The following is a 25936-nucleotide window of genomic DNA, read 5'->3' as shown; positions in this document are numbered from 1 at the left end:
GTGCCCAAACTGTTTGTTAAGCTTATGAAACACGGCATGTCAAGGACCCCAAGATAGAGAAGTGACAGTGTGCACACCAGACAGTGTTGACTCACTTCATTTCTAAAGCCAACTGTTTTCCACAAAGCCTTCTGGTCCCCCCCTTTCCGACACTCCCTTCCCAGCACTCAGCAACATGTGAGCAGGGTTAGCACATGAGATTGAATCCATTTGCCATCTCCACTGGAAGCTCTATTTACCAGAAATATTACAAGCATATTCAGAAGTAAACTGCAGGAAAAAGCACAGTTATTTATTAATATAGAACATTGTTCATTTCGAAGATGAACAAAACCAGCTAGATTCCTGTTGAGAGGAAAATCTAGATCAGCCACAGAAGAATTTCATATTGTTTGGGGAGAAGATTGAGTAAAATAAGGACTTGGAAATAGCAAGGGCTTGGTTCTAGAAATAACTTACCATAAGATTCTTCTAAAAAATTCTCAGACAGGAATAGGAAGAAAGCTTAGCAGGTAAAAGCACTTGCCACACAAGCTATACAACCCGAGTCGAGTTCAAGTCCCAGAACCCACCATGGAAAGAGAAACCCTACATTCACACATCATCCTCTGACTTCCACACATGTGCCATGGAATGCTCATGTCCCTCATGCCTAATAATAATAATAATAACAATAATAAATTTTTAAATCTCAGACACTAGAATTAGGTCAGACCATCTAGACAGCAATGTGTGTTGTATCAACAAAGTTGCATTGAGCAGGGAGATATAACGGCTTATAAACATATTATAATACTGTACTTTACCCCATTATTTCATCTTCATTGTTATTGAAAATAAATCCAGGTTAGGCCTGGTGCTTCATGTCTATAATTCCAGCATTCATGTCTACAATTCCAGCATTCAGAGGTGAGGCAGGAGGATCACAAGTTTCAAGCCTGCCCCAACTAGATAGTCACATAGGGAGAACCTATCTAAAATAAAATTAGAAACAAAAATCTCTTCAAGATAAATCAAATAATACCACATCTCATTGTTTCCATACATGTGTTAGATTAAATTATTAAAAATTATATAATATCATTGTTTTATACCAGTATAATTGCCTACTTAAAACTATTCTTTATTTTATGAAACATAAATTGTGACTTAGCAACTTTGCAAATGCCAATCGTGAGATTTCCTCCTATTTTACTTCAGTATATTACAAGGTCTCATCAAAAGTCATAGAAATAATGTCAGAGAAAGATGAGAAGCTGAGGACTGGGGATGCCATGCACAAGGAAGCAATAAACCTCCCAAGTGACATGCCCACAGCGAAATGCTATAAATGAAGCAAAGAAATTGAACCCACTCAAACTATAAGACTCATCTTGACTTGAAAACCAATCATCTTTTAAGTAATGCACTTCAAACTTCTCTCAAAACTTTTCAATTCTCTAACATAACTTTCTAATTTAAAAGACAAACTCACTAAGACTTACACTGATTACATATACCTCCATTTCCCAAAGGCTATAGAGACTTTGGATAGAAATTCTAGATTCTCGAGTCATTTGCTCATCAGGCCTGCAGGTGTAGTAGAGTACATAACCAGCATACATGAACTTGTGGAGGCACGGAGTCCAGCAGCACATTCCCAGAGATTGTGTCTCAGGAGATCTGCTCTGGAGCCCAGAAGTCTGTAACAGGAACCCTCTCCACTTCATAAACACCAGATGATTTCATTTAGCACTGCATGTTTACTGGCCACTCAGAATACATCTTCATGAAAGTCACAATGGTCCTTATATTGTGTCCAAGAATTACATTATACCTGCTTGGTAGTAGTGTGCACCAGCTGTTTGAGGAGTCAAGAAAATCACAGTTTAAAAAAGAGGTCATGAAAGAAGATGACATTTGACCTAAGTCTTGAAAACAGATTTAAAAAAAAAAATCTAATCAAGAAGAGGGAGTAAAGAAAGGGAGGGAGCCTGAACACAGAGCAGCATGGCACAGTCACACTGGCCTGGACCAGGATGTTCACCCCGTATGCTTTGGAACTCTATATTTGGTTGCCATATTTATTTGCCAGGTGTCTTGATAGATGGTAAGCATGTGTCTGTCATGCTACATTCAGACAGCTCATGGGAGAATTGGTGTGAGACAAGACGAGGAAGCTACATTAGGTCCAGCTTTTGGAATTTTTACCAGGATGTGCACACTCACACCATTTCCACTTCCTTCCACATTCCAGGAGCAATTGAACAGATCGGCACTTGAGAGCTAGGGAAGGCCAGAAGCACTCCATTTTTTTGTCAGGGAAAATGACAAAAAATACTAAAATAGTGAAACCAAAGGCTCTGGAGAAAACGATTAATTACTGCAAATTATTTTTTTTCATTAGCTTTAGTATCAGTTTTCTTTGCTGGGTTTTCAGAATAAAATTGAAAGCTTAGCTAAAGTTGCATCATTTCTGATGTAGAGAGAAGTTCAGTTAATTGGGGAACTTAAGTTTTTAAAAATCTACAAATGACTTAAGATAGTGAGTGGAAGAGAAACCAGGGATTGCGAATCTGCCTTTAGGTAACCGTAACCAGAGTGTGGTTTTCTTCACTAACACTGCAAGTTCACAGCCACTAGAACTGATGCTGGCATCTCTCCAGTCCCTGCACATCTGCCTTGATTAGCCATGCCCCATCTCCCTGTCATGCACGATGAGTCCTCAGCTTCACAATGTCTGAGCCCTGATCATGCAGAAGCCTATTGCTAGGCCTTATCCCAGGTTGCTCGCTCCTATAATGTTTATCTACCAGTCACGTTTCATGCTTTCAGACAGCTTATTTGCACTGCTCACAGAGCACAGTTTAATTTCTGGATATATAAAACACACACACACACACACACACACACACACACACACACACACACAGATACTTGATCAGTAAAAAGAGCTATCTTTAGCTTCTGGCTTCAATTGTTATTTTTCTCTCCTTCCCAAAGTGATAAGGAGTCGTTTGATTATGGGGGCCAGAAGAAGGAGGTTACCAAAAGGGCTTCCATTGTAAGCTGCTTTTGAAGCAAGAGCGATTAGAGCTCTCTCAGACAATGCGGCGTGGGGAAGTCCTTGCCTTGCTGACCCACTGCAAGGCTGAGTTGTGTGCCTTCTTGCTAAGTGAACTCCCCAGAAGCATCCTGGGACAGCTGTGCTCTGGGAACAGCTATGTCCGTTTTCATTACCTTGCTTACTAAAGTTCAAACGGAGAGTAGTTACAGAACTCGGTTAGCAGAATTCTAAGTGCCATTTTCTGCATGTGCTGGCTCATCTTATGTCAATTTGACACACAAGTTAGAGTGATCTAAAAGAAGGGAGCCTCAACTGAGAAAACTCCTCCATGAGATCTGGCTGTAGGCAGGCCTGTAGGACATTTTCTTAATTAGTGAATCATGGGGAAGGCCCAGCTCATGGTGGGTGGTGCCATCCCTGGTCGGCTGGTCCTGGGCTGTATAAGAAAGCAGGCTGAGCAAGCTATGGAGAGCAAGACAGTAAGCAGCACCCCTCCATGGCCTCTGCATCAGCGTCCTGCCTTGTTTGATCCAAGGAAACACTTTTCCACCCCAAGTTGATTTGGTCACGGTGTTTTATCATAGCCACAGCAGCCCTAACTAAGACACTGTATCCCAATAATAGCTCACGATTTGTTTTCCATAGTGAACAGTGCCATGTATTGTACAAGCCCATTCCCCATATCCTTCCATAAAACCCTCATAGTGCTCTACAGAAAATGCCACAATTAGCTTCGTTATCAGATACGGACAAGCGTAGACAAACTAAATAAGAGCCCACTCTTAGGTAATAAAAGTAAGTCACAGGGCCAGTATTTGCACCCAGGTCTCTGGTGTTGAAGTTCAAACCATACCACCTCCCAAGGTGGCAAGACAAAGTTCTCAACCCCACAAAAATGAAATGGAGCTGCCTTAAGCTACGGACTTACCAAGTACACTTGATCAAAAGTAGTTTCTACATCGTTTAGCAAGAAGTAAACGATTGACTGATTCTAGACAACTCACAGGCGTAGAAGAAATATTGGACATTAAGCACTTACTTCTCTTTTAGAGTTTTTTTTTTTTTTTTTTTTTCTTATTTGAAACTTTTTTAAGTACTAAAAAGTAACCCCATGGAGAAGAAAGTCTCCAGGACCTGGAACAGGAACCTGAAACAAACCGGCACGAACCAATGTCTTCAGGATCCCCAGCGTACCCACAGCACAAATAAGGATGTAAATGCTTGGCACCTGAGGCCAGTGCTATTCCACATCACCCTGAGGAACGACGACAGGGCTTTCACGATTAGTGTGCAGCGTTCTTGCCGGTTTAGTGCCCTCCCAAGCCTGCAGGAGGGTGAACAGAGGATGGAACACTAGAAAATGCTGATAAGCGAGAATTCCTGACCACCCACAGGGTTACTGTGTGAGGTAGCAGTAACCTCCTAAGTCCCAAAGCCAGCTCCAGGGAGTACAAAAGCACCTAGGAATTGCTGCAAGAGTCTGCCAGGCAGCTGTTAAATGAAAGGAGCCTAGGGGAGCACTCCAGGCGGATGACCCTACTAAGCCAAGGGTCTGTGTCAGCTGTCACGAATACCATTATCGTTTTCACAGTCTGAGGTCAGTCATCCTCGAGACTAATCAAATGCTCTTATGTAGTCTCAGGGCTATCCCTTACCCAAAGAACATGGCTACGGGGGCAGGGGTGGGGGAGGGGGAGGGTTAGAGTGTTGAAATGTGAATTTCCAAGATCCTTTAGTTTTGGAGCAACAGTTCTCAACATGTGGGTCGCGACCCCCTTGGCGAAGTCGAACAATCCTGTCACAGGGGTCGCCTAAGGCCATCAGAAAACACAAGTATTTAAATCATGATTCATAACAGTAACAAAATAACAGTTATGACGTAGTAACGAAAATAATTTTATGGTGGGGGGATCAACACAATATGTGGAACTGTATTAAAGGGTCGCAGCGTTAGGAAGGTTGAGAATCACTGTTTTAGAGGCTGAAGGTGTTCGAACTTCAGGGTTTGTTTACAACAAAAATCTCCCATGTTTATTAGAGTCGTTTAAGACAAGCTTGCCTACAGAAAAATTGAGAACGTTTGAGGGCATTTAAAAACACCAGGGAAGAGAGGGTATGTGTGGAGTTTTCCTCCGTGAAAGGTATTCAAACCAGGAGTGGGCACCCGGGTATATGCAATAACTCTAGAATCCTTAATTCTGCGAAACTGGGGCAGCGCGGCTACTCTGTTTGACTTACGGGAGGATCTAGTCCACTGAGCATCACTGGCAGTCCCAGAGTTGAGAGTTGCTGCAAGCATTCACATGTTTATCTACTGGCGGGCAGAAAAATCAGTCGTGACTTCTCAATTCTTAGGTAAGCCTCGGCCAGGAAGACTGAACCTGGAACCGCTACAGGCTTAGGGCAAACGTCCCGGAAGGGTGTAGGGTGAGGAAGTTGGATGGTTCCAGGAAGTAGGTGGAGAGGAAGAAGCCGCAGAACTGGAGCTGATCCCACCGGGAGGGCGGGCCGGAGTCCCAGGCCACTGTGCGCAGCAGTCACGCGCGCTTTTGGCAGTACTGACCCTTGGGTTGCCGTCATCACTGAACTACTGGCCCTGATTTCGGTTGTTTTAAAAATAAATAAATAAAGGTTGTAAAGTGGGCGGCGGCTGGGGTTCCCGTAGCTGAGTCACAGCTCTGCCAACTTTCACTGCATTTCCCAGAAAGAAACCAACAAGACTCCGTCCCAAAGCCCACCACTCTAGTCCCCCCAACTCTGTGTCACTTGACCTGGGCGGGAGGCGGGGAGCGTCCGTCTCACAACTGGGGTGTCTGTCCCCACTCATCAAGCAACTTCTCATCCCGGCGCCAAGCCTCGTGGTACCGGGAGCGCTAGCCAAGTGCCACCAAGCCCCGGATGGAAGGAAGGGAACCGAGCCGCGTCCTCACCTGCAGGACACTGACACCTCCACGCGCGTGGCGGGGATGGCCGCACTCAGCTGGTTCAAGTCCCCGATGCCCGCGGCGCTGGTGTAGCGGCTGTCCATCTCGAGCGGAGGCAAGGAGCACTTGTCCCGAGCCCACAACCAAGCTGCGGCCGGCTGAGCGCTGCTCGGGAGCCGAGCTCCGCACCGACGGGAAGGGGTGAGGGTGGAGGCAGAGGAAGGAGGCGGAGGCGGCGCGGGAAGGGGAGGGAGGAGGCGGACCTCCTCGCGAATCCGGGGACCGTGCCAGTCCTGGCAAAGCCGCTACTGTGTCTCGCAAGTGGCTCTCTCGGGGCTGCATGCAGCCCCAGGGCAGCCGCCAGGCGGGGACTGGGTCTGCTCCCCCAACCCACCCACCGGAGCAGGATCTGAGGGTTGAGCGCAAAGACAGTGGGTGACCTGGGCAGACACCGCGCCGTCTAGTGGGAGAGCCCCAGGTGCGGGCGGTGCAGCCTCCACACACCCATACTCTCCAGGGCCGTGGCTGCCTGCCCCCCTGCCAGTCACTCCGTTTCCTCTAGGGTGGTAGTCAGAGGTGTGAGCTAGAGGCCACCCCACTGAAAGGCCTCCTGTGACCCCGGCACATGCGCCCGAACCTCCCCCCCCCCGATGGCTTCCCTACTTGGGGCTACTGGACTGCTGGGGTGGTGGGACCAGGTATGGCCTCCAGCCTTTGACAGCGGGTGCAGAGGGGCGTGCCGATATGTGGAGCAAGCTGGGGCAGAGTGGACGCTGTTGGGACAATCGCTGCGTTATAAGGGAGGAGGCTTCACTGCGTCTGCTGTCCCCTGTAACTTGAGGGTTGGGTCCCTATAGGTGAGGGTCCCTTAAGGGAGGTCAGTCCTTCCTTTCCAAACGATGGGATTTCTGCCCTAGGGCCCGGGGATGCGGGGAAGGGGACGTCTTAACCTTGCAATCTAGCTCCCTCTCCCCAAGTGTGGTCCTTAAAACCTGGAAGCACGGTAGTGTAAAGCAGGTGCGCAGCCCGGGTGACCGGGGCGTTTGGCAAATAGATTCTGGGCAGCACGACTGGGGATGGGCAGGACGCGGAAGCCTCAGCAGCTTGCATGGCACCCCCACTTTATTGCGCACACCTGACCCCAGGCGTCACTGCGGGTTCTCTGCTGATGCCACAAGGGGGCGACGGAGAGCAGGCCACCTAGCCTGGGGAGGGAGGGTGGTTGGTGCTAGAGGGCAGTGCCAGCCTCCCTGGGCTCACCTGGAGAAGCAGGGGCTTACAGTGAGCCTCCCTTGTGGCATTTTAACTCACTTGGAGCCACGTGGCTAAAGAATTCGTGTCGTTGCAGGAGATAGGATGTGTAGCAGGAATCTTAAAAGTTCTTATTAATAAAATCAAACCCGAGGCAAGTTATTGGGGTCCATGCTGGTAGATCAGAGAGACAGAACAAGCCACAGCTATCTCACCTTGCCAATTCCTTAGCTGGTCCTGTTTCCTCAGACTGGAAACTTCTGTGTCCTCATCCCAATGGCTCTCAGCTGAACTGTGTTGCTCCAAAGCCTGAATGCTTAACCAGCCAAATGCTTAACCAGCCAAAAGCCTCTAGTTTCTCGTCCTCCCGCCTTATATATCTTTCTGCTTTCTACCACCACTCCCTGGGATTAAAGGCTGGCTTTCTGGGATTAAAGGCGTGTCACCATGCTTGGCTATTTCCAATGTGGCCTTGAACTCACAGAGATCCAGAGGGATTTCTATCTCTGGAATGCTAGGATTAAAGGTGTGAGTGCCACCATTTTCTAGCCTTTGTATCTAGTGGCTGTCTGTTCTCTGACCCCAGATAAATTTATTAGAATACACAATACCACCACAAGGATGTGGGTGCTTGCTGCTCCTTCCTGCCCCAAGAGCTTGTTTTAGTCTTTTTTTTTTCTCTTTTTCTCGCTGCCCCCACCTTCCTCTCATAACCCCTTAAGCCCAGAAGTTCTGGTTTTCTTTGTTTCCCCTATAAACATTAAGTGCACTTTGTGACTAAAACTTTCCCTCAAATTCTTTTATTGCTGCCCGAAATTGATTTGGTGAAGGAGGTCTAGATGCTTTTTTAAGCGGACCAGAATTTTATTTTGTAGGTGCCTGTCGAAGAAATAAGTGGTAAGAATTTTATAGGCCTCTTCCTAATTTCCCACCTTACCGGGTCCGTGTGTGTGTCCATACATATGTGTGTGTTAATGCATTTATTGATATGTACAATTACATGCAGGTACTTAAAGTGTGCCTTGTGATGGATTTTGATCAGTGTCAACCTGTGAAGTTGTCACCATATCAAAATAATAAGCCATTCCCTCACCCAAAAAAGTTTGTCTCTTTTGTAATCAATCCCTCCTCTCAACATTAAAAACAACACTCCATTTTCAATTTAAAACCACAAAATACAGCATGCTCCACTTTTAATCTGATCCCTTTCACTCTGTAAAATTATTTCCAGGTCTATCATCAATAGGGAGTAATCTTCCACTTATTAAGACATGCTACAAACTGGTGAGCCACCCACCTTGACAATGTGCTTGTTCTTACATTTGGGCTATTATGTATAAAATTGCCAGGAACAATAGTATGTAATTCTTCTGTGAATGTAAGCTTTCATTGCTTTGGACAAATAGAAATAGAATAGCTAGATAAAAATGAAAAAGTATGCTTAATTTTTTGAGAAATTACGGGATTGTTTTACAAAATAGTTTTATATTTCTTATCCCCAAAGCAGTATATGAGTTCCAGCTCATAATGACTATATTTTCAGGAACTTACTCATCTGTATATGTACTTTGGTGAGATGTCCATTTATTTTGGAGTGTCAATTTTATTATTTCTGAGTTTGAAAGATTCTACATTTAGCATATAAGACTTTTATCATATATGATTTACAATGTGTTTTCTTTTGGTTTGAAAAATCTCTATTTTCATTTTCTTATCTATCAAAGAAGGTTTTCTGATTTGATCATTAACAGTTTTACAAACCCATGTCAATCCTAAGAAATTCTGGCCTAATTTGATGTCACCAAAAATATATTTTATGCTTCCTTCTTGCAATTTTAGTTTCAGGCTTTATATTTAGGTCTATGATTTCTTTTAAAGAATTTCTTAAAATTAAACTCCTATACATCAGCATCAAAATTTTCCAGCACCATTTGCTATGAAGAACAATCGTGCTTAATTGGAATGCCATTATAATCTTTATCAAAAATCAGCATAGCAAATAAGTTCACTTTTGAATACTGCCTTGTTCTGTTGCCCTGTTTGTCTTTATTTAAACCCAAATCAGTGTGTCCTGACTACTATAGCTGTAGACTTGTTTTAAATCAATACTGATCAAAAATGATTCTATGGTCTCCTTTCAAGAGTTTTGCCGCTTTAAAATCTTTGCATTTTCTCACAGAATTTAGATTCACCTTTGCTGTGGGATGTTCTGTATGTCCTGTGGGGGGCCGTTCTTGGGTTCCTCGTGGCTTTACCCAGCAGGTCCGCATAGAGGATGATTGGGACCATGGGCCTGAGTGCAGGTGTCTGAGATGGTCTGCACTTGGCTGTGCTGGGGGATGGTCTGTATGGCAAATGTGTTGCTCTGATTGGTCAATAAATAAAACCTGATTGGCCGTGGCTAGGCAGGAAGTATAGGCGGGACTAACAGAGAGGAGACATGAAAGAACAGGAAGGCAGAAGGAGTCACTGCCAGCCACCTGCCAGGACAAGCCGCATGTGAAAATACCCGTAAGTCACGAGACACGTGGCAAGGTATAGATTTGTAGAAATGAATTAATTTAAGCTATAAGAACAGTTAGTAAGAAGCCTGCCACGGCCATACAGTTTGAAGCAATATAAGTCTCTGTGTTTACTTAGTTGGGTCTGAGCGGCTGTGGGACTGGTGGGAGACAGAGATTTGTCCTGACTGTGGGCAAGGCAGGAAAACTCTAGCTACACACCTTGGCAATGCCTGTGAAAACTCTTAAGATTTTAATTGAGTTTATATTTATCCCAGAGAGAGTCCCTAATAGAGAGGAACCGACATCAGAATTCACACTCTGACCTGAACCACTGTACATTTTGCAGTGATTTTAGGCCTTCCTCAATGTGTGTCGGTGCTGAACTGTTGTTCCCAGGGGAAGAGATTGGGAGAAACACAGGCAGGCAGAGACTGAGGCATCACTGCACAAGTCTGAGAACTCAGGCAAATGGCAACCTCCAGCAGAAGCAGGAGTTTTCACTTGACACTTTGAAGGGAGTGTGGCACTTGATGACAGGCTCATGACTTTCAATTCTATGGGAGTACAAGCTCTGTTGTTTGAAGCCTGTGGGTTCATGGCCCTGTTGCCTCAACCTCAGGAATGCTAACACTTGGTGGTAACATGACATCCCGGTCAATTGTTTAAGGTCAACACTAAGGAGCGTAGCATACTGAAGTCAGCTTCAAATGATGAAGCATGTAATGTTCTTCTCGTATCGCTAGCTTGGTACACACAGACTTACAATCATTAAAAATAAATCTATCTACGTGATCTTTACCTTTTCTACCTATGCTTTTATTTAGAAAGTGTATGAACAGCATGTGTTAAAACCCACTCAGGTGAACAGTATGTGACCTTGTGATGTGCTAAAAGCAAAGATAAATTATTCATCACAGCAGCCATTTGACAAACACTACTAGCTGGATGTCCCCTAGGTACTGGACACTGTTAGATCTGAAAGAGGAAACACTGAAGTTAGCAGATGAGGACCTCTTAGGGATTATATTAACTGAACCATTCAGTTTCTGTCATTTCTCAGATTTCACTGCTTCACAAAAGTAGAGGAAACTTCAATTGGTAGTAAAAGTCTCCCTACCCATTAGTTTTAGGAGCATGTACTTGTAAACTAGAATAAGAAGAAGCCAATGGGGAAAAGACACAGTAGGGTGATGAAGACAGAAAGAAAGGGAAACCCCTACAAGCACCAAGAGACAGGAAGCAAGGGGCTTGTTCCCAGGAACTGGCTCTTCCCGAAGGAGCGTCCCATAGCATCAGGGCCACTTCCATCCCCTTACCTGGTGGGTAGCACTCAACTCAGACAGAACACGGAAGACTATAAATAAATTGAAGCCTTCTTCAGGCTGTAGTTCTACCCCTTGAACATTTGTCTGTTGCTCTAACAGCTATACAACTCTAAACGAAGTCAGAATGTCCAGCACTGCTATACTCTTGACTTGAAAATGTTCTTAGAGAATAAAAGAAGACAGAACCAAGTCATCATCCAACCACTGTGGACAGTTGTTTAATCAGTAGGTTGTCCTGCTTCAAGAAGGCACATCTTAAGATAAAGTAAATTCACAAGAGCAAAGAATTGGCTGTTTAATGTTGGGAAGGGGTGGACACCAAAGCCACTGTGATGGAGTGAATAAAATATGCTCTCTAGCCAGACATAGCTGTAGATGAACAGTCTTATTAAATAAGAAACACAGAGCCAATTGCAGAGTTAAAAGCCCAAGAGGTCAGAGCAGTAGCTGAGAGCTGAGTTTACCCTTCGCTGCCGCTGCTGTCTTTCCTCTCAGAGAGAACAAGAACGCTACTTCCTGTGTATCTGTCTTTTTATAGACTTTCTGTTTTGCCTTCTCATTAGTTGTAAACCCAACCACATGACCTCCTCATCACTGCCCGTCTGTACAGACCTCCAGGTTTTCTATGGTTGGTATTGAGATTAAAGGCATGTGTCTCCGTGCCGGTGGTACCCTTGAACACACAGAGATCTTCCTGTCATGTGATTGGGATTAAGGGTGTGTGCTACCACTGCCAGACTTCTGCTATGGCTTGCTATTAGCTCTGACCCCCAGGCCTCTTTATTTATTAACATACAAATAAAATCACATTTCAGTAAAAATAAAATATCACCATATATAGCCTTTAATACCAGTTTGCAGCAGGCAGAGGCAGGAGGATCTCTGTGAGTTTGAGTCTATCCTTGTCTACATAGCCAGCGAGAGTTGCATAGTGAGATTGTGTCTTAAGGAAAAAAGAAATAAATAAAAGAAAGAAAGAGGAAAAAGGCTACTTTTTTTTTGAAATAGGGTTTCTCTGTGTAGCTTTGTGCCTTTCCTGAAACTCCCTTTGGAGACCAGGCTGGCCTCGAACTCACAGAGATCGGCCTGCCTCTGCCTCCCAAGTGCTGGGATTAAAGGCATGCACCATCACTGCCTGGTGAAAAAGGCCTTTTGAACACATGCCTTCTCTATGGACCTAATGACCATTTGAATCTGATCCACACAAAGTGAGTACAGTCAACAGGAATTCAGGTTATTTAAGATTCTGATACAACCTGCACACTGATGCTTACATTGTAAAGTTGCCTTTGTGGCCAAAAGTCATGCTCTTGTCTATCTTGTATTTCACCAACTTTCCAATGACTAAAATAATCAGAAAACATCACTGTTAAAATCAACTATAAAATATTACAATATTCTGTATATAAAATATTACAATAGCATAAGTGACGGCCATCATGAATAAATACCTGAGTATTAAATCCAGTATTTTAATTTTCAGGGTATAGGGGATTATGCATGGATATAAAGGTAAACCTGTTGTCAGATTAAATTTTCTCCTTGTTTGGCAAATGAATTTTATACTCAAAGAGGCACTTGGAAGGTAGGATTCTCCCTTTTCAGAATTTCAAATGTACTATGTATATAAAAGAACATATACCAGATGGCATTGTGAAGATCATTTCCCTCTAACCACAGGCCACTTAAGGAAACACCATGAGGGTGCTGGACCATGAGCTTGCAGATCAAGTCACCCAACTAGCCTTAGTCATCTGGCCATGGCTGGTGTAGGCTTTTAACACTCCTAGTACCTCAGCCATGTCTTCCGATGTAACAAGCCATTCCCAAATTTAGTCACACAAAGAGCACTGGTTCCTTTTTCCTGATGATTTGTTTCAGAAACTTGGGTAAGGGTTGGCCAGGCTGCTTTTGTGCTCCATGAGACCAATGAGGCTGCACTCTTGGCTGAGAACCGCCAGCTCAAGGCTGACTTGCGCTAGAAACCCCTTGTCTGACAGCTCAGCTTCTTCCTCCAAGAAGCTGCTCTGTGGTTTCTCCTCATTTGGAGGAGTCTCTCCAGTGCTTTCCTCTTGTCAGAGTGGAAGAGGCTATCCCTGAGGTGCTGGGGCAGTGCTACAGTCCAAGGTGTGTCAAGAGGTGGGTGGTGCTGCTGAGCGGACTGACATGCTTGAGAAACATTCCCATTTTATCTGGCAAGGAACTGAGAGTGGGCATCTTTGCAGAATTACTTAAAATAGTTCAGTGAGGATCAAGAGAGGTTAAAATTAAACAAAAGCACCGATTAGATCTTTCTGATATTTTAGACATCTTTGGGGAAAAAAAAATCTACAAACAAGAAATCTCCTGGTTTACATTGTAACAAGAAATGTTCACTGTACTAAGCTTGGCTTTGTCCTCCATGATTGCTCTGCTCCCTGTATCAATTAAAGGAGAGGAAAACTACAGAAAGCATGAAGAAGAGCTTCCTTGTTTTCAGTATCTCAACAGTTCATGTGATCCTTGACGTTAGCTAATTCCCACAGCATAGATTATGAAAGAGCAGGAAAAGAACAGCCACTCGTTTTATAAGACAGCAGCACTGAACAGTGTGAATGCTGCCTGAGGAATGTCCCAGTTAGTTACAAAGCTTGGTATTCTCTCTGAAAGACCACTGTTCTCCTTGTAAACTAGGGATAAATCATGTAACTCACTGAGAACTGAAAATAAGACTAGTGCCTAGGTGTGGTGGCATGTACTATCATCCCAGCCCTACGGCAGAAGTATCTGTAAGCCCAAGGTCAGCCTAGGTTACACAGTAAATTCCTATCCACTCTGAGCTATACACGACTGTCTCAAAAAGAAAGAGGAGTTGTAGTCGGAAGGTTTCTCCAGTCCCGCCCGGCCTGCAGTCCTGCAGCTGCTTATAAAATAATCACTCAGAGGCTTAATATTATTTACAAACTTATGGTCATGTCCTATGGCTCAAGCTTCTTGCTAGCTAGCTCTTATAACTAAACTCAGCCCATTTCTATTTTTCTATATGTCGCCATGTGTTCTGTGGCTTTACCTGTGCGCTATTACATGCTGCTTCCTGGACAGCGGGATGGCATCTCTCTGCCTCTCCTTTCTCCTTTCACTACCTCCCTTGGGTTTCCCCTCCTGCCCTTCCATAGGCCATTGCAGCTTTATTTATCAACCAATCAGAGCAACACATATTCACAGCATACAGAAAGATATCCCACAGCAAGGGATTACATGGATGACAATAATTTGATGGTGCATTTAAACACTCTGACTTTATCTTCTGTCTAACTTTTCGGGAGTGCTGCAAACTGCCATCTCTTTGTGAAATAACGTTCATAGATGACTTGAGTAGTCCTGTTCCCAGAGAGCCACGTGCTCTGTAATTCAGCCTCCTGTCTTTCCTTAAGCTTGTCTAGCATGCTGTGCTCCATGCCTGGCTTCACACTGAATGGTGAGTTTTTCTCTAACCAGTGGTAATCAGTCTCTATGCCTCCTCTACAATGTCACAGTGTCAACCAAGTATCCACAATGTATCTTCATTTCATTTGTTTATTAAATAATGAGATTAACAGAATGACCCACTTTACTCAATAGGGGAATGACAGGGAGAAAATGTTCGGATTCTTTTGCCCAAAAATAAAGTGACTGCTTATATTAAAACATTGATTTTTAACATGATTAGCCAATGATAACTAGCTAATTTTGAGAAATTTTCTAGAATATCGCCTATACTTTTCACAATCCTGATGTCTTTCAAAAGGGCCCACCATAAGAATTTCACAAGGACATGTTTCCGTGGTTACTAAACACAGAATAAGATTGTTTTTTATTTAGTATGTTCAGCCTCTGAATATATCAAAAATTTTCTTCTAAGTAGCCTTTCACTGAATCTGCTAAATCAGATAATTTTGTTGCTCAAAGCTGACAAAAGAAAATCTCTTACAAGAATGAATGAGATAGATCAGGCCCAAAGACGGAGTGAAGCCTGGCAAAGGAGTCCAAGAATGCATTCTTAAAGGGTTGTAGACTGTGAATAATTTGCTCCTATGGAATCTTTCCTAAGTGTTGGATGTAGGCTTGGAAAAACATCACCTTTTACTTATCACTGTCAAAACTGGAACAATTATTTTGTGGCAATTTGCTTAATCTTGAATTCTCCTGCTCCCCTTTGAGTCACAGAACAGAGGGTCCATCTGTCTGACTCCCTGTGAATGGAGTCAGGTGTGGTGGTATTGTGTTCCCCAAAATATTGTGCATGTTAATAAACTTATTTGAGGTCAGAGACAAAATAGCCACAATATTAAACATAGAGGATAGGCAGTGGAAGCACACGCCTTTAATCCTAGCATTCCAGAGGCAGAAATCCATGTGTTCAAGGATACAGCCTAGCATGGTGACTCACGCCTTTAATCCCAGGGAGTGGTGGTAGAAAGCAGAAAGGTATATAAGGTGTGAGAGAACCAGAAACTAGAAGCATTTGGCTGGTTAAGCTTTTAGGCTTTGAGCAGCACAGTTCAGCTGAGATTCACTCTGGATGAGGACTGAGAAGCTTCCAGTCTGAGGAAACAGGATCAGCTGAGGAACTGGTGAGGTGAGGTAGCTGTGGCTTGTTCTGCTTCTCTGATCTTCCAGAATTCACCCCAATAATTTGCCTCAGGTTTGTTTTAATTAATAAAAACTTTTAAGATTCATGCTACAGTCAGGGGCTGTGTGCTCAAGGACTGCTAAAAGCATCTGAAGTCTCTGGTGTGTGTTGCATTCAAGTGAAAGCTGATCGTTCAATAGACTGTCCAGCAGGGGCCTGAAGATGCTAAAAGAATAGGAGTGTAGAGGTTGGAGTCAGCAGCTCAGAATTAGCAACGGAAGTGAAGAACTTACAGGAATAGTTGGGGTAGAAAAATAAATGAAGAAATAAAAACAAGGGCCAGCTCTAACAAGTTGTGGAAAAGACAACAAAAAAGGTCCCAATAAGGAAACAGAAAGAAGCATTTGGGCAAATGAGTGGCTAAAACAACAAAATAGGTAATCACACACACACACACACAAACAAAAAAAAAAAACAGTAAGCAGGTTTATAAGGGAAAGTTGCTGTAGTCAACACTGCTGAGATCAAGGCCCTGCCTTTATTCTGTATGTCCCAGTTTTTTGCTTTTTTTTAAATTTACTTATTTATTATGTATACAGTATTCTGTCTGCATGCATGCCTGCCGGCCGGAGGAGGGCACCAGATCTTCATTATAGATGGTTGTAAGTCACCATGTGACTGCTGGGAATTGAACTCAGGACCTCTGGAAGAACAACCAGTGCTCTTAACCTCTGGGCCACCTCTCCAGTCTCCCAGTTAGGTTTCTATTTCTGTGATAAACACCATGACCAAAAGCAAGTTAGAGAGGAAAGGATTTATTTCACTTACACATTCCAGGTCGCACTCCATCATAAAGGGAAGCCAGGGCAGGAACTCAAGGCAGGAACCTGGAGACAATCTGAAGCAGAAGCCATCAGAGTGCTACTTACTGGCTTCCTCCCTACAGCTTGCTCAGACTGCTTTCTTGCACCACCCAGGACCACCTGCCCAAAGGTGGCATCACCTGCAGTGGATTGGACCCTCCCATATCAACCACTGATCAAGAAATTTGATGCCCTAGAGGCTTGTCTACAGGCCAATCTGATGGAGGCATTTTCTTTCTAAACACCATTTCAGTGTGCTAAAAGGTAAAAATAACTTTTACAACCAATACTTAGGTATTTTTGAGCACCAAATATGCCTTTAAGTTAGTTGCCTAAACCTCAGCAAAAAAAAAAAAAAAAAGAAAAAAAAGAAAAAATAAGATGTGCTTCCGTAGGAAAATAACAGAGAACATAAAAGACTCAAGAAGGAAAGGTAATAGCTCTAAAATAAGAGATGATGTTCCATTTCACTATTTGTTAAAGATAATTGAAAAATATCACCTTTTTCTAGTAGGCAAATACTGTAAGACAAGGAAACAGGTATCTTGATGCATACTTATGGAAGTGTAAATGGAACAAGCATTTTAGAGGGTGACTTGGTAATATTCAGCAAGATCAAAAATGATTCAAATAGATACTCTTTTTAAAAAGAAAGAAAAAGAAAGAACTTTGACCTATACCTCATACCATATGCTGAAACTTCTCACACTGAATTACACTTTAATGGAAACCTCAGACATACAGCTTGCAGAATGAAATAGAAGAGAGCATCTATACAACATTAGCTGGGGCAAAACAAAAAACAAAACAAAAACAAAAACCCCAAAAGGCAAAAAACAAATCTGACACCAGAAGCTGAATCCATAACATGATACACCAGGTTAGACCCAAACATAGCCAAGTAGTATCACAGACCTGTTAGCTCAGTCCTTAGAGAGCTGAGGTAAGAGAATGCCCACTAATTTAAGGCAAGCCAGAGAGGTACATAGTAGCCCAAAACAGCCTGGGATACATAGCAATCGATATATTTGTACTTTTAAAAAATATTGTGAATAAAGACAAATTATATCTTGGAGAAATATTTTGCAAAATATATGATTATTAGAATAAATAAATATTTGTATAGTCTCAAGTTGGGAAGAAACTAAGAATCCAATCTGAAAATCAACCTGTAAACATTTAAGGAGAAACTTCACAAAAGAGCAAGTATGAACAGCAAATAAGCCCATTAAAAATGCTCTGCTCTATAAAACTACAGAGAGGCACACACTGACCTTGCCGTGGGAAACCACTGTGTACAGAGACAGAGAAAACTGATGAGTCTCTGATCCTAAGCATTGGGCACAGGATGTGGGGCAACTGCAAATCATATGCCTCTCCAGGGATTACACAAGGGTGCAGCCACTTTGTGAAATAGGTTGGGAATGTCTTAAAGGTAATACATTTGATCACATAAGCCAGTCACTCCACCACTGAACATTTATTAAAGGTAAATGAAGTGTTAGTTAATACAAAGATGTATGTATGGATACTCATGGCCACTTTATTTGTAACAGCTAATAATTAGAAGCAGTTCAAGCCGGGTGATGGTGGCGCATGCCTTTAATCCCAGCACTCAGGAGGCAGAGGCAGGCAGATCTCTGTGAGTTCGAGGCCAGCCTGGTCTACAAAGAGAGTTCCAGGAAAGGTGCAAAGCTACACAGAGAAACCCGTCTTGAAAAACAAAACAAAACAAAACAAAACAAAACAAAACAAAAAAACAAACAAAGCAGTTCAAATGTTTATGAAAAGATAAAGGGGGAAGAAATTGTCAACAGAAGCAACAACATACATTCTTCTTCTTTTTCCCCTTTTGATACACGGTCTCTCTATGTAGCCCTGGTTGACCTGAAACTCACTCTGTAGACCAGGCTGGCCTCTAGCTCACAGAGATGCACCTGCCTCTACCTCCCAAGTGCTGGGATTAAAGGCATGAGCCACCATGGCCCAACAGCATGGGTTATTCCTAAAGCAATTATGTTTAAGGAAAGAAGACAGAGAAAACATTGCACATTGTGTATTCCTTCATATCCAAACTGTAACAGAGATGCACACCAGCAGATTGACATAGTGGTTGGCTAGGAACCAGTTTTGAAGGAGGGGCCAGTAAGCAGAGGGTATAAAGGCTAAAGGAAGTTCAAGAGAGGACAGCTGGGTGGCGAGCTTGATCATAGTGGCAGTTTCTTGGTTGAACACATAAGTGGAAACTTACCAGGTTAACCTCATGATGGGGCAAGAAAAAGGCTGAAGCTTGATGGTGGTGCTTTACCTGTTTTCCAATGGCACTCCAGACGCTGGAGTAAGCCCCAGGACACCACTGTGCAACTGTGCAGCTAACAAACAATCTTTCCATCCCTCTGCTATCTTGATTCTCACACTCCGGACAGGGCTTCCAGAGAGGAAGGAATTTTCCCCTCACCCACCGACCTACCCTATTGCAGAGCAGATTTTTACTTTCCTAATCTCTTTCTTGATAGAACAAACATTTTTCTTCTTGCCAGGCCTGATGCTTTGTTGTTGTTTGTTTTTCTTCTCACTGTCATGTTTTCCACCCATTGTTCAGGTGGACAAGGCCATGGCTGGCCCCTCTTACCTTCCCATCCTTCTAGTAACATTTTCAAGTTTGTTTTACATTTTCATCCCCTGCTTTTATGAATGAGCAATCATGCTCGTTTCTTCGAGAATGCAACAAATTATCACGCAACAAAGGTTCTGGTCTCTACCAGACTAGATACCAAGACATCAATTCTTGCACCAGATCAAATGAGAGAAAACCTCTATGTGCCTCCCCTGGCTGAATACACATGTTATACCAGGAGACTGTAACTCCTTTGTTGTGGACTATTATTTCAACTATGTAAAGATATGTTACATTTGTTTATGCTGCATTTGTTTAACGATGAAAGGATGTGTTACATTTGTTTGTGCTGCATTCATTTAATTATATAATGATGTGTTGCATTTGTTTCACCTTGCCTGCCTAAGGCATCTGATTGGTCTATTAAAAAGCTGAACGGCCAATAGCAAGAGGAGGGATAGGCGGGGCTGGCAGGCAGAGGGAATAAGTAGGCAGAGAAATCTAAGAATGAGAGAGAGAGAAGAATGGGAGAGAAGAAGAAGAGGAGAACAAGGGAGAAAGAGAGGGACATGCCTGGTGCCAGACAGACAGGCAGCTGCCAGCCAGCTAGATGGACTGGGACATACAGAAGAAAAGAAAGGTAAAAAGCTCAGAGGCAAAGCTTAGATGAAGAGAAACAGGTTAAATTAAAAGAGCTAGCCAGAAATGAGCCTAAGATAAGGTCAAGCATTCATAACTAATGTTAAATCTCCATGTCATGATTTGGGGACTGGTTGGTGGCCTAAAAGAAAGCCTGGCACACTCCTTTCTTGCTCTTTGTTCTTTCTTATGTCGTTGACCCTTGCTCACTTAACTTCCTGGGATCCCTGATGTCATCCTGTCTCCCGACCTTGAAACTTCAAGTGATGATGACTTTGAGTTAAAGGACAGTAAGTTATGCCTTATAGCACAACTTTATATGCTATAACCACCTCCTTTATAAAAGGACCCTGGACTGTCAAAGCTGTACTGAGAAACAAATAAGAACCGAACATCTCTAGGTCCAGGTTGCTTCAGCAGGAAGCAACCAGACATGATATCTATATCCAGCTCCCTAAAAGATTTTAGCGTTTCTAATCCTCGAGGGCTGTAATGGTTAATCACAATTGTCAATTTGATGAGATCTGGAATGCCTTGGACATGTCTATGAGAAGATTATCTTGGTTGTGTTAAGGAAGGAAGGCACACTCACCATGGGTTGCACTATTTCCTGGGCTGGGATCCTGGCTGCATAAAAGAAAAAAAAAAAGTGAGCAGAGAGCAAACACTCATCATTCTCTTCTTCCTGACTCTGGATGTCATGTGACTAGTGACATAAAGTTCCTGTGCCTTGACTATTTCACCATGATAGACTATATTCTTAAATGGAGCCAGAATAAATCCTCTCCCCCTTAAGCTGATCTTTTTGGAGTATTTCATCATAACAAGTTGAATGACAAGTAATACAGAAAATTGGTCCTGAAGTACTGCTCCATTGATGTGATAAGCATGACCATGACCATGTGTCCCTTGGGTTTGCAGAAGAAATGTGCAAGAGCTTAAACTTTAGGCTAGGAAAACCCATGAATACTATAAGCAGGGCTTAATGGTCTATTCTTTGGGAAATTAGAAGACAAGAATGCCGAGAAAAATATGGACAGTGGGCAGGTTTCAGAGGGACACAAGGACTCTATTAGGGACTGGACTTGGGTCATTCATGTAGCATTTTTGGTCAAGAATATGATTTTATTCTGTATATTTCTTAGGAACTCAGTGAAGTTGAATTTAAAGGTAATGGGCTGATTTGTTTGCAGAGGAAATGTAAAGGTAGGAGAAAATTCAGACTAGTTTGGAGAAAACATTTGTGATTATTAAAACTATCAGCATTACTGAAGAGAAACTTCCTAGGCTTCGTTGTGTCACTAGGAAATGTTTCCTGAGGGGAAACTCTACACATAGGAGGCTTCGTCTTGTCAAGACTCAAGCCCATTTGAGGGAAAGACAGCTTAAAGTAAAGAGGTTCCTTGCTCTTATTTAATTTCAGAAATTTTTGATACCTTTATTGATTTCTTCTTTGACCCTTTCATCATTCATTAATGTGTTATTAACTCTCCATGAGCTTGTATATCTACTACTGATTTGTTGATTGTCAATTTTAAGCTTTATTGCATTGTGGTCATAAAGAATACATGAAATCATTTCAAATTTTCTGAATTTATTAAGACTTATTTTGCTTCCCAGGATGTTGCCTAGTTTAAGAGAAACTTCCACGGGCTGCTGAATAGAATGTATATTCTTTGGTGTTTGAGTGGAATATTCTACATATATCTATTAGGTCCATTTAATATCATTCAATTCTGATGTTTCTCTGTCTATTTTTTGTTGATAACAGCTGTCTATTAGAGAAAGTAGGGTATTTAAATCACACTACTGAGTTAGAGTTAATCTGCATCTTTAGTTCCAGTAATATGCTCTTTATGAAAATGAGTGTGTCAAAATTTGATGCATGTCTGTTGAGGTTTATAATGTCTTTTTATTAATCATTACTTTGATTTAAATGAAGTGTCTTTCTTCACAATTTCTTTTTAGTTTTGGTTTAAAATCTATTTTGTCCACAATTAGGATAGTGACCCCTGTTTGCTTCCTGGTCCCATTTGCTTGGAATATTATTTCCATTCATTCTCTTTCTAATTCTTCTACTTTATCTTCAAGTCCTGAAATTCTTTCTTCTAGTTCACCATTTTATTTGTTGGACTTTCCCTTGAGATTTCTAATTGGGTTGTTGTGGTTAATATATTGTGTACCCCAATAAACTTATCTGGGGGTCAGAGAACAGAACAGACACTATATTAAACATAGGTTTAGGCAGTGGTAGCACACACCTTTAATCCTAGCATTCAGGAGGCAGAGGTCCATCTGGATCTCTGTGAGTTCAAAGCCACACTGGAAACAGTCAGGCATGGTGACTCACGCCTTTAATCCCAGGAAGTGATGGCAGGAAGCAGAAAGTTATATAAGGTGTGAGGGCCAGGAACTAGGGCCTTGTTAAGCTTTGAGGCTTTTAGCAGCAGTTTTACTGAGATCCATTCAGATGAGGACACAGAGGCTTCCAGTTTGAGGAAACAAGATCAGTTGAGGATCAGGCTGTGGCTTGTTCTGTTTCTCTGATCTTTCAGCGTTCACCCCAATACCTGGCTCTGGGTTTGTTTTTATTAATAAGAACTTTTAAGATTCATCTACAGGTTATTGAGTTTTTTAATTCAGTATTTGCTTCAGTTTGAGTTGTCCTTAAATTTTCAATCTCTTTACTTAGTATAGTTTTCAAATTCTGGATTTTCTCCATCATTTTATCCAGATGTGTGCTTGCATTTTCTTGGGCACTACTCAGGCATGCATTGCTATTTTCTCTAAGTTCATTACATAATTCATTATACTGTTACACAATACTTCTTACATAAGTTCATCATACTGTTTGTTCACAACTTCTTTAAACATCTTGAATTCTTTGGTGAATTTTCAGATTGTTCTTATAAATTCTATGACCTGGGGTCCATCTAGGTAATTCTCATTGAAGAACATTTCAATAGGATTGGGAGATTTCAGAGGGAGATATACTGTCTTGGACTTTCCTATATATTTTGTTATATGAGACCTGGGCTTGTGGACTTCTTTTGTTGGCTACATGTATGATGTGATGTGCTAAGTTTCCTTGGGCTAGGCCAACATACAGTCTTTGTAGTTAGGCTTGAGGGTGGGGGACAGATGGGTAAGTGAGGTTCCAGGAACTCACCAGGCTGGACTCTAGCACAAATATATGTCCCTGGTAACATGTGGACATTGAATATGGTATATAGGCTATGGACACCAGGATGAGCCAGTACAGGAAACTTGCCAGACTATACCTATACCTAAGTATAAGGCTGCATAACCAGGGCTGTGCCTGTTGGTTGGATTTGGTGGGAGTGGGCTAGGTTAGGATGGTAGATCAGGCTCGGCTGGCACACAGGGATGGGGCCCAGCCTGGGGACAAGAAACAGTGCAGGCAAGATTGAGAAGACAAGAATTGCAAGGAACATGTGCAACTCTGGCTGTGTCTGGGGATGGGAGGATGGTATAGGTGAAATAGTGATATGAAAATTCACTGGCCTGGCCCTGGACATGGGATGTCAGATCCATGCTAGGCCTGGGGTTGGGTGTGGTGTGGTTGACTGAAGTGGAGGAGGAGAGGGAGAAAACAGGGATCCTACCTGGGTCTGCTTCAAGTGTGGTGGCTATAGGGTCCTAGGTAGGAGGTAGAGCTGGGGTGAACCACAAGTCCCAGGGGAAAGGGGATGGTGGTCTGGAGGAGGGGGGAAGCTGTTTGAGGCAGGTGGCAACAGCACTGAGGTAGCAGAATGTGGTAAAGGAGGGAGAACACAAAGAGCCTACCTCAAGCTGGTTCACAAGTTATGGTTATGGGATCCTGTTGGAGCCCATTTTTAGGTTTCCTAATGTCTTTACCCAGCAGGTCTGCATAAAGAGGATGATTGATTGGACCACGGACCTGAGTGCAGGTGTCTGAGATGGTCTGCACTTGGCTGTTCTGGGGAGAGGTCTTTTGCTCTACCCCTTGGCATTCCTTAAATACCCTAGGGCAGAGACAGTTGGGGCCTGATGTCTCTATTCTGTATTTCCTATCTTTTTTCTCTCCTCTCTTTTCTTCTAACTAACATTTCCTGCTGCTTCTACTCAAGAGTACTCTGGGGAAATGTAGGGTGAAGGATGCCCCCCCCCACAGGATTCTTGCTTGGAAGAATGTCTGCAGTTGATGGGGAACCTGGAAGTGGAATATGACTTAATTTAAAAAAAAAAGTACTGGGAGTCCTGCCTCTACAGTACTTTTTTTTTTTTATTTCATTTAATGGATGTGTATATGCCAGAGATCTCTTGGATCCTGTTTCTACCCTTTTATGTCCCCAGTGTGTGGCATCAAACTTCTCCCCGTGTGAGATCAAGCCGAATCACCAAAGCCATTGCCCTAATCCTCTATCCATCTACCTTTTATTAAATGGCATTTGGAGCCTGAAGTTTTCAGGCAGCAATCTTAATTTCAAATCCAATGGAACTATTAATATCTCCAGGGAAAGCAATCCTCTGTATCCTCAATATACAACCTACATCAACCTGGGGATGGATATCAGAAGCCAATGCTGTGCTTAGAAGAGAAAATGCACTGTTCAACTCACTCAAACATTATTAGGCATCTTATGGAATATTTCATAAGAATGTGTCTCCCAGTGGCCACCTTACCTGAGTCTTCTACATTTTTCAGAAAAAGAAAATAAAGAAGGAAGTAAAAAAGAAAGGAAGGAAGGAAGAAAGGAAGGAAGGAAGGAAGGAAGGAAGGAAGGAAGGAAGAAAACTTGACTCCCAATGCAGGTAGAGTATATAGTAAATCCAGGAAATTTTGTGTAAATTTGCCTAAAGTACCTGAAACAAGTATTTACTAAATGTCAACTTATTGGATAACTATTAGAAGTGTCTGCTCAGTGGTAGTCACAACTTCCTTTTTTTTCTAATTATAAATGACCAGCCAATAGCTCAGGCTTGTTATTAGCTAACTCTTACATTTAAATTAATCCATATCTCTATTTATGCTTTGCTCCCTCTGTAACTGGCTGGCGACTCCTGACTCCGAACTTCTCCTTCCCCTCATCCTTGGTTTGGTTACCCCACCTATACTTCCTGCCTGGCTACTAGTCAATCAGCATTTTGTTAAACTAATTTGAGTAACAAATCTTTACATTGTACAAAAGGATTATTCCATAGCATTTCCCCCTTTATGTCTAATTAAAAATGATAGTTGTAACTTTAACATAGTCAGATTATATATAGCAAAGACAGTTATGAAGTAAGAATTACAATGGCAATATCTAATCTATTTTGCATTTTGCGAAATTAGAGAAAAATACCTAAGTATCTACCTTATCTTGGTGAGTCTTAAGTTTTCTGTCTAATTTACTTTCTATTATAACTAAGGAAGGCTTTAATTATAACTATCTAGACTTCAATTCCATCAAAGACCCCAGAAGGGTGAAATGTTACTTAATGATGGGTACTTCAAGCTGCCTGGACAGTCACCCAAATTTCCTTTGTAACATTGGGGTATCCATCTTTGGTCTACAGACCTAGCATGTAGTCACAACTTCTAATCCTAAAGAGTTGTGTTGACTATTTGAAAGTGTCCCTGCCTTGACTGCCAATGAGTATACCTTCAACACAGGCATGGTACACTATATATAAGCTCTTGGAACTTACCTTACAGCAAGTGGTTCTCAACCTGTGGGTCATGACCCCCACATGGGTCTGTATATCAGATATTTATGTTATATTATGATTCATGACAGTAGTAAAATTACACTTGTGAAGTAACAAAGAAATAACTTTGTGGTTGAGGGTCACTACAACATGAGGAACTGTATTGAAGGGTCACAGCATTAAGAAGGTTGAGAATAATTGCTTTACAGCAAGTGAAATAATGCAGTAAAGTCCCAAGGCAAAGAGAGTGGAGATCATTGGAAATGGATTATTACTTTTAATGATCATAGCAAGTCTTGCACCTGAGCTCTTACTACTGTGAAAGACCCAAGAAAATGAAGCACCTTGGGGGATGGGACCCAGAAAACTATAACCACACACTGAACACTAAGTTTATCTTAAATTTGCCTGATGAGGTTTCTTACCACTAGAGGAAAGAGGAAACTGAGATTCACACTAAGTTTGGCTACAGAAAAGAATAAAGTTGATTTCTGAAACAT

The 25936-nt window shown here is 42.5% G+C and overlaps 1 protein-coding gene across 1 annotated transcript in view; it reads right to left on the bottom strand.

The window, feature by feature from the left end:
* Window positions 1-6540, bottom strand: part of Cpne8 (copine 8) — a 189905-nt gene extending 183365 nt beyond the window's left edge. Inside the window, exon 1 of the mRNA XM_028869232.2 lies at window positions 5977-6540. Coding sequence (XP_028725065.1) covers window positions 5977-6074 — 98 coding nt within the window. The 5' untranslated portion in view covers window positions 6075-6540. The remainder of the gene's footprint in view (window positions 1-5976) is intronic.
* Window positions 6541-25936: the final 19396 nt, after the last annotated feature.

This window comes from Peromyscus leucopus, chromosome 20, assembly GCF_004664715.2.
Source record: "Peromyscus leucopus breed LL Stock chromosome 20, UCI_PerLeu_2.1, whole genome shotgun sequence".
Classification (NCBI taxonomy): domain Eukaryota; kingdom Metazoa; phylum Chordata; class Mammalia; order Rodentia; family Cricetidae; genus Peromyscus; species Peromyscus leucopus.
Note: the sequence above shows the minus strand (reverse complement) of the source record. Positions and strands in the feature narration are given on the sequence as shown.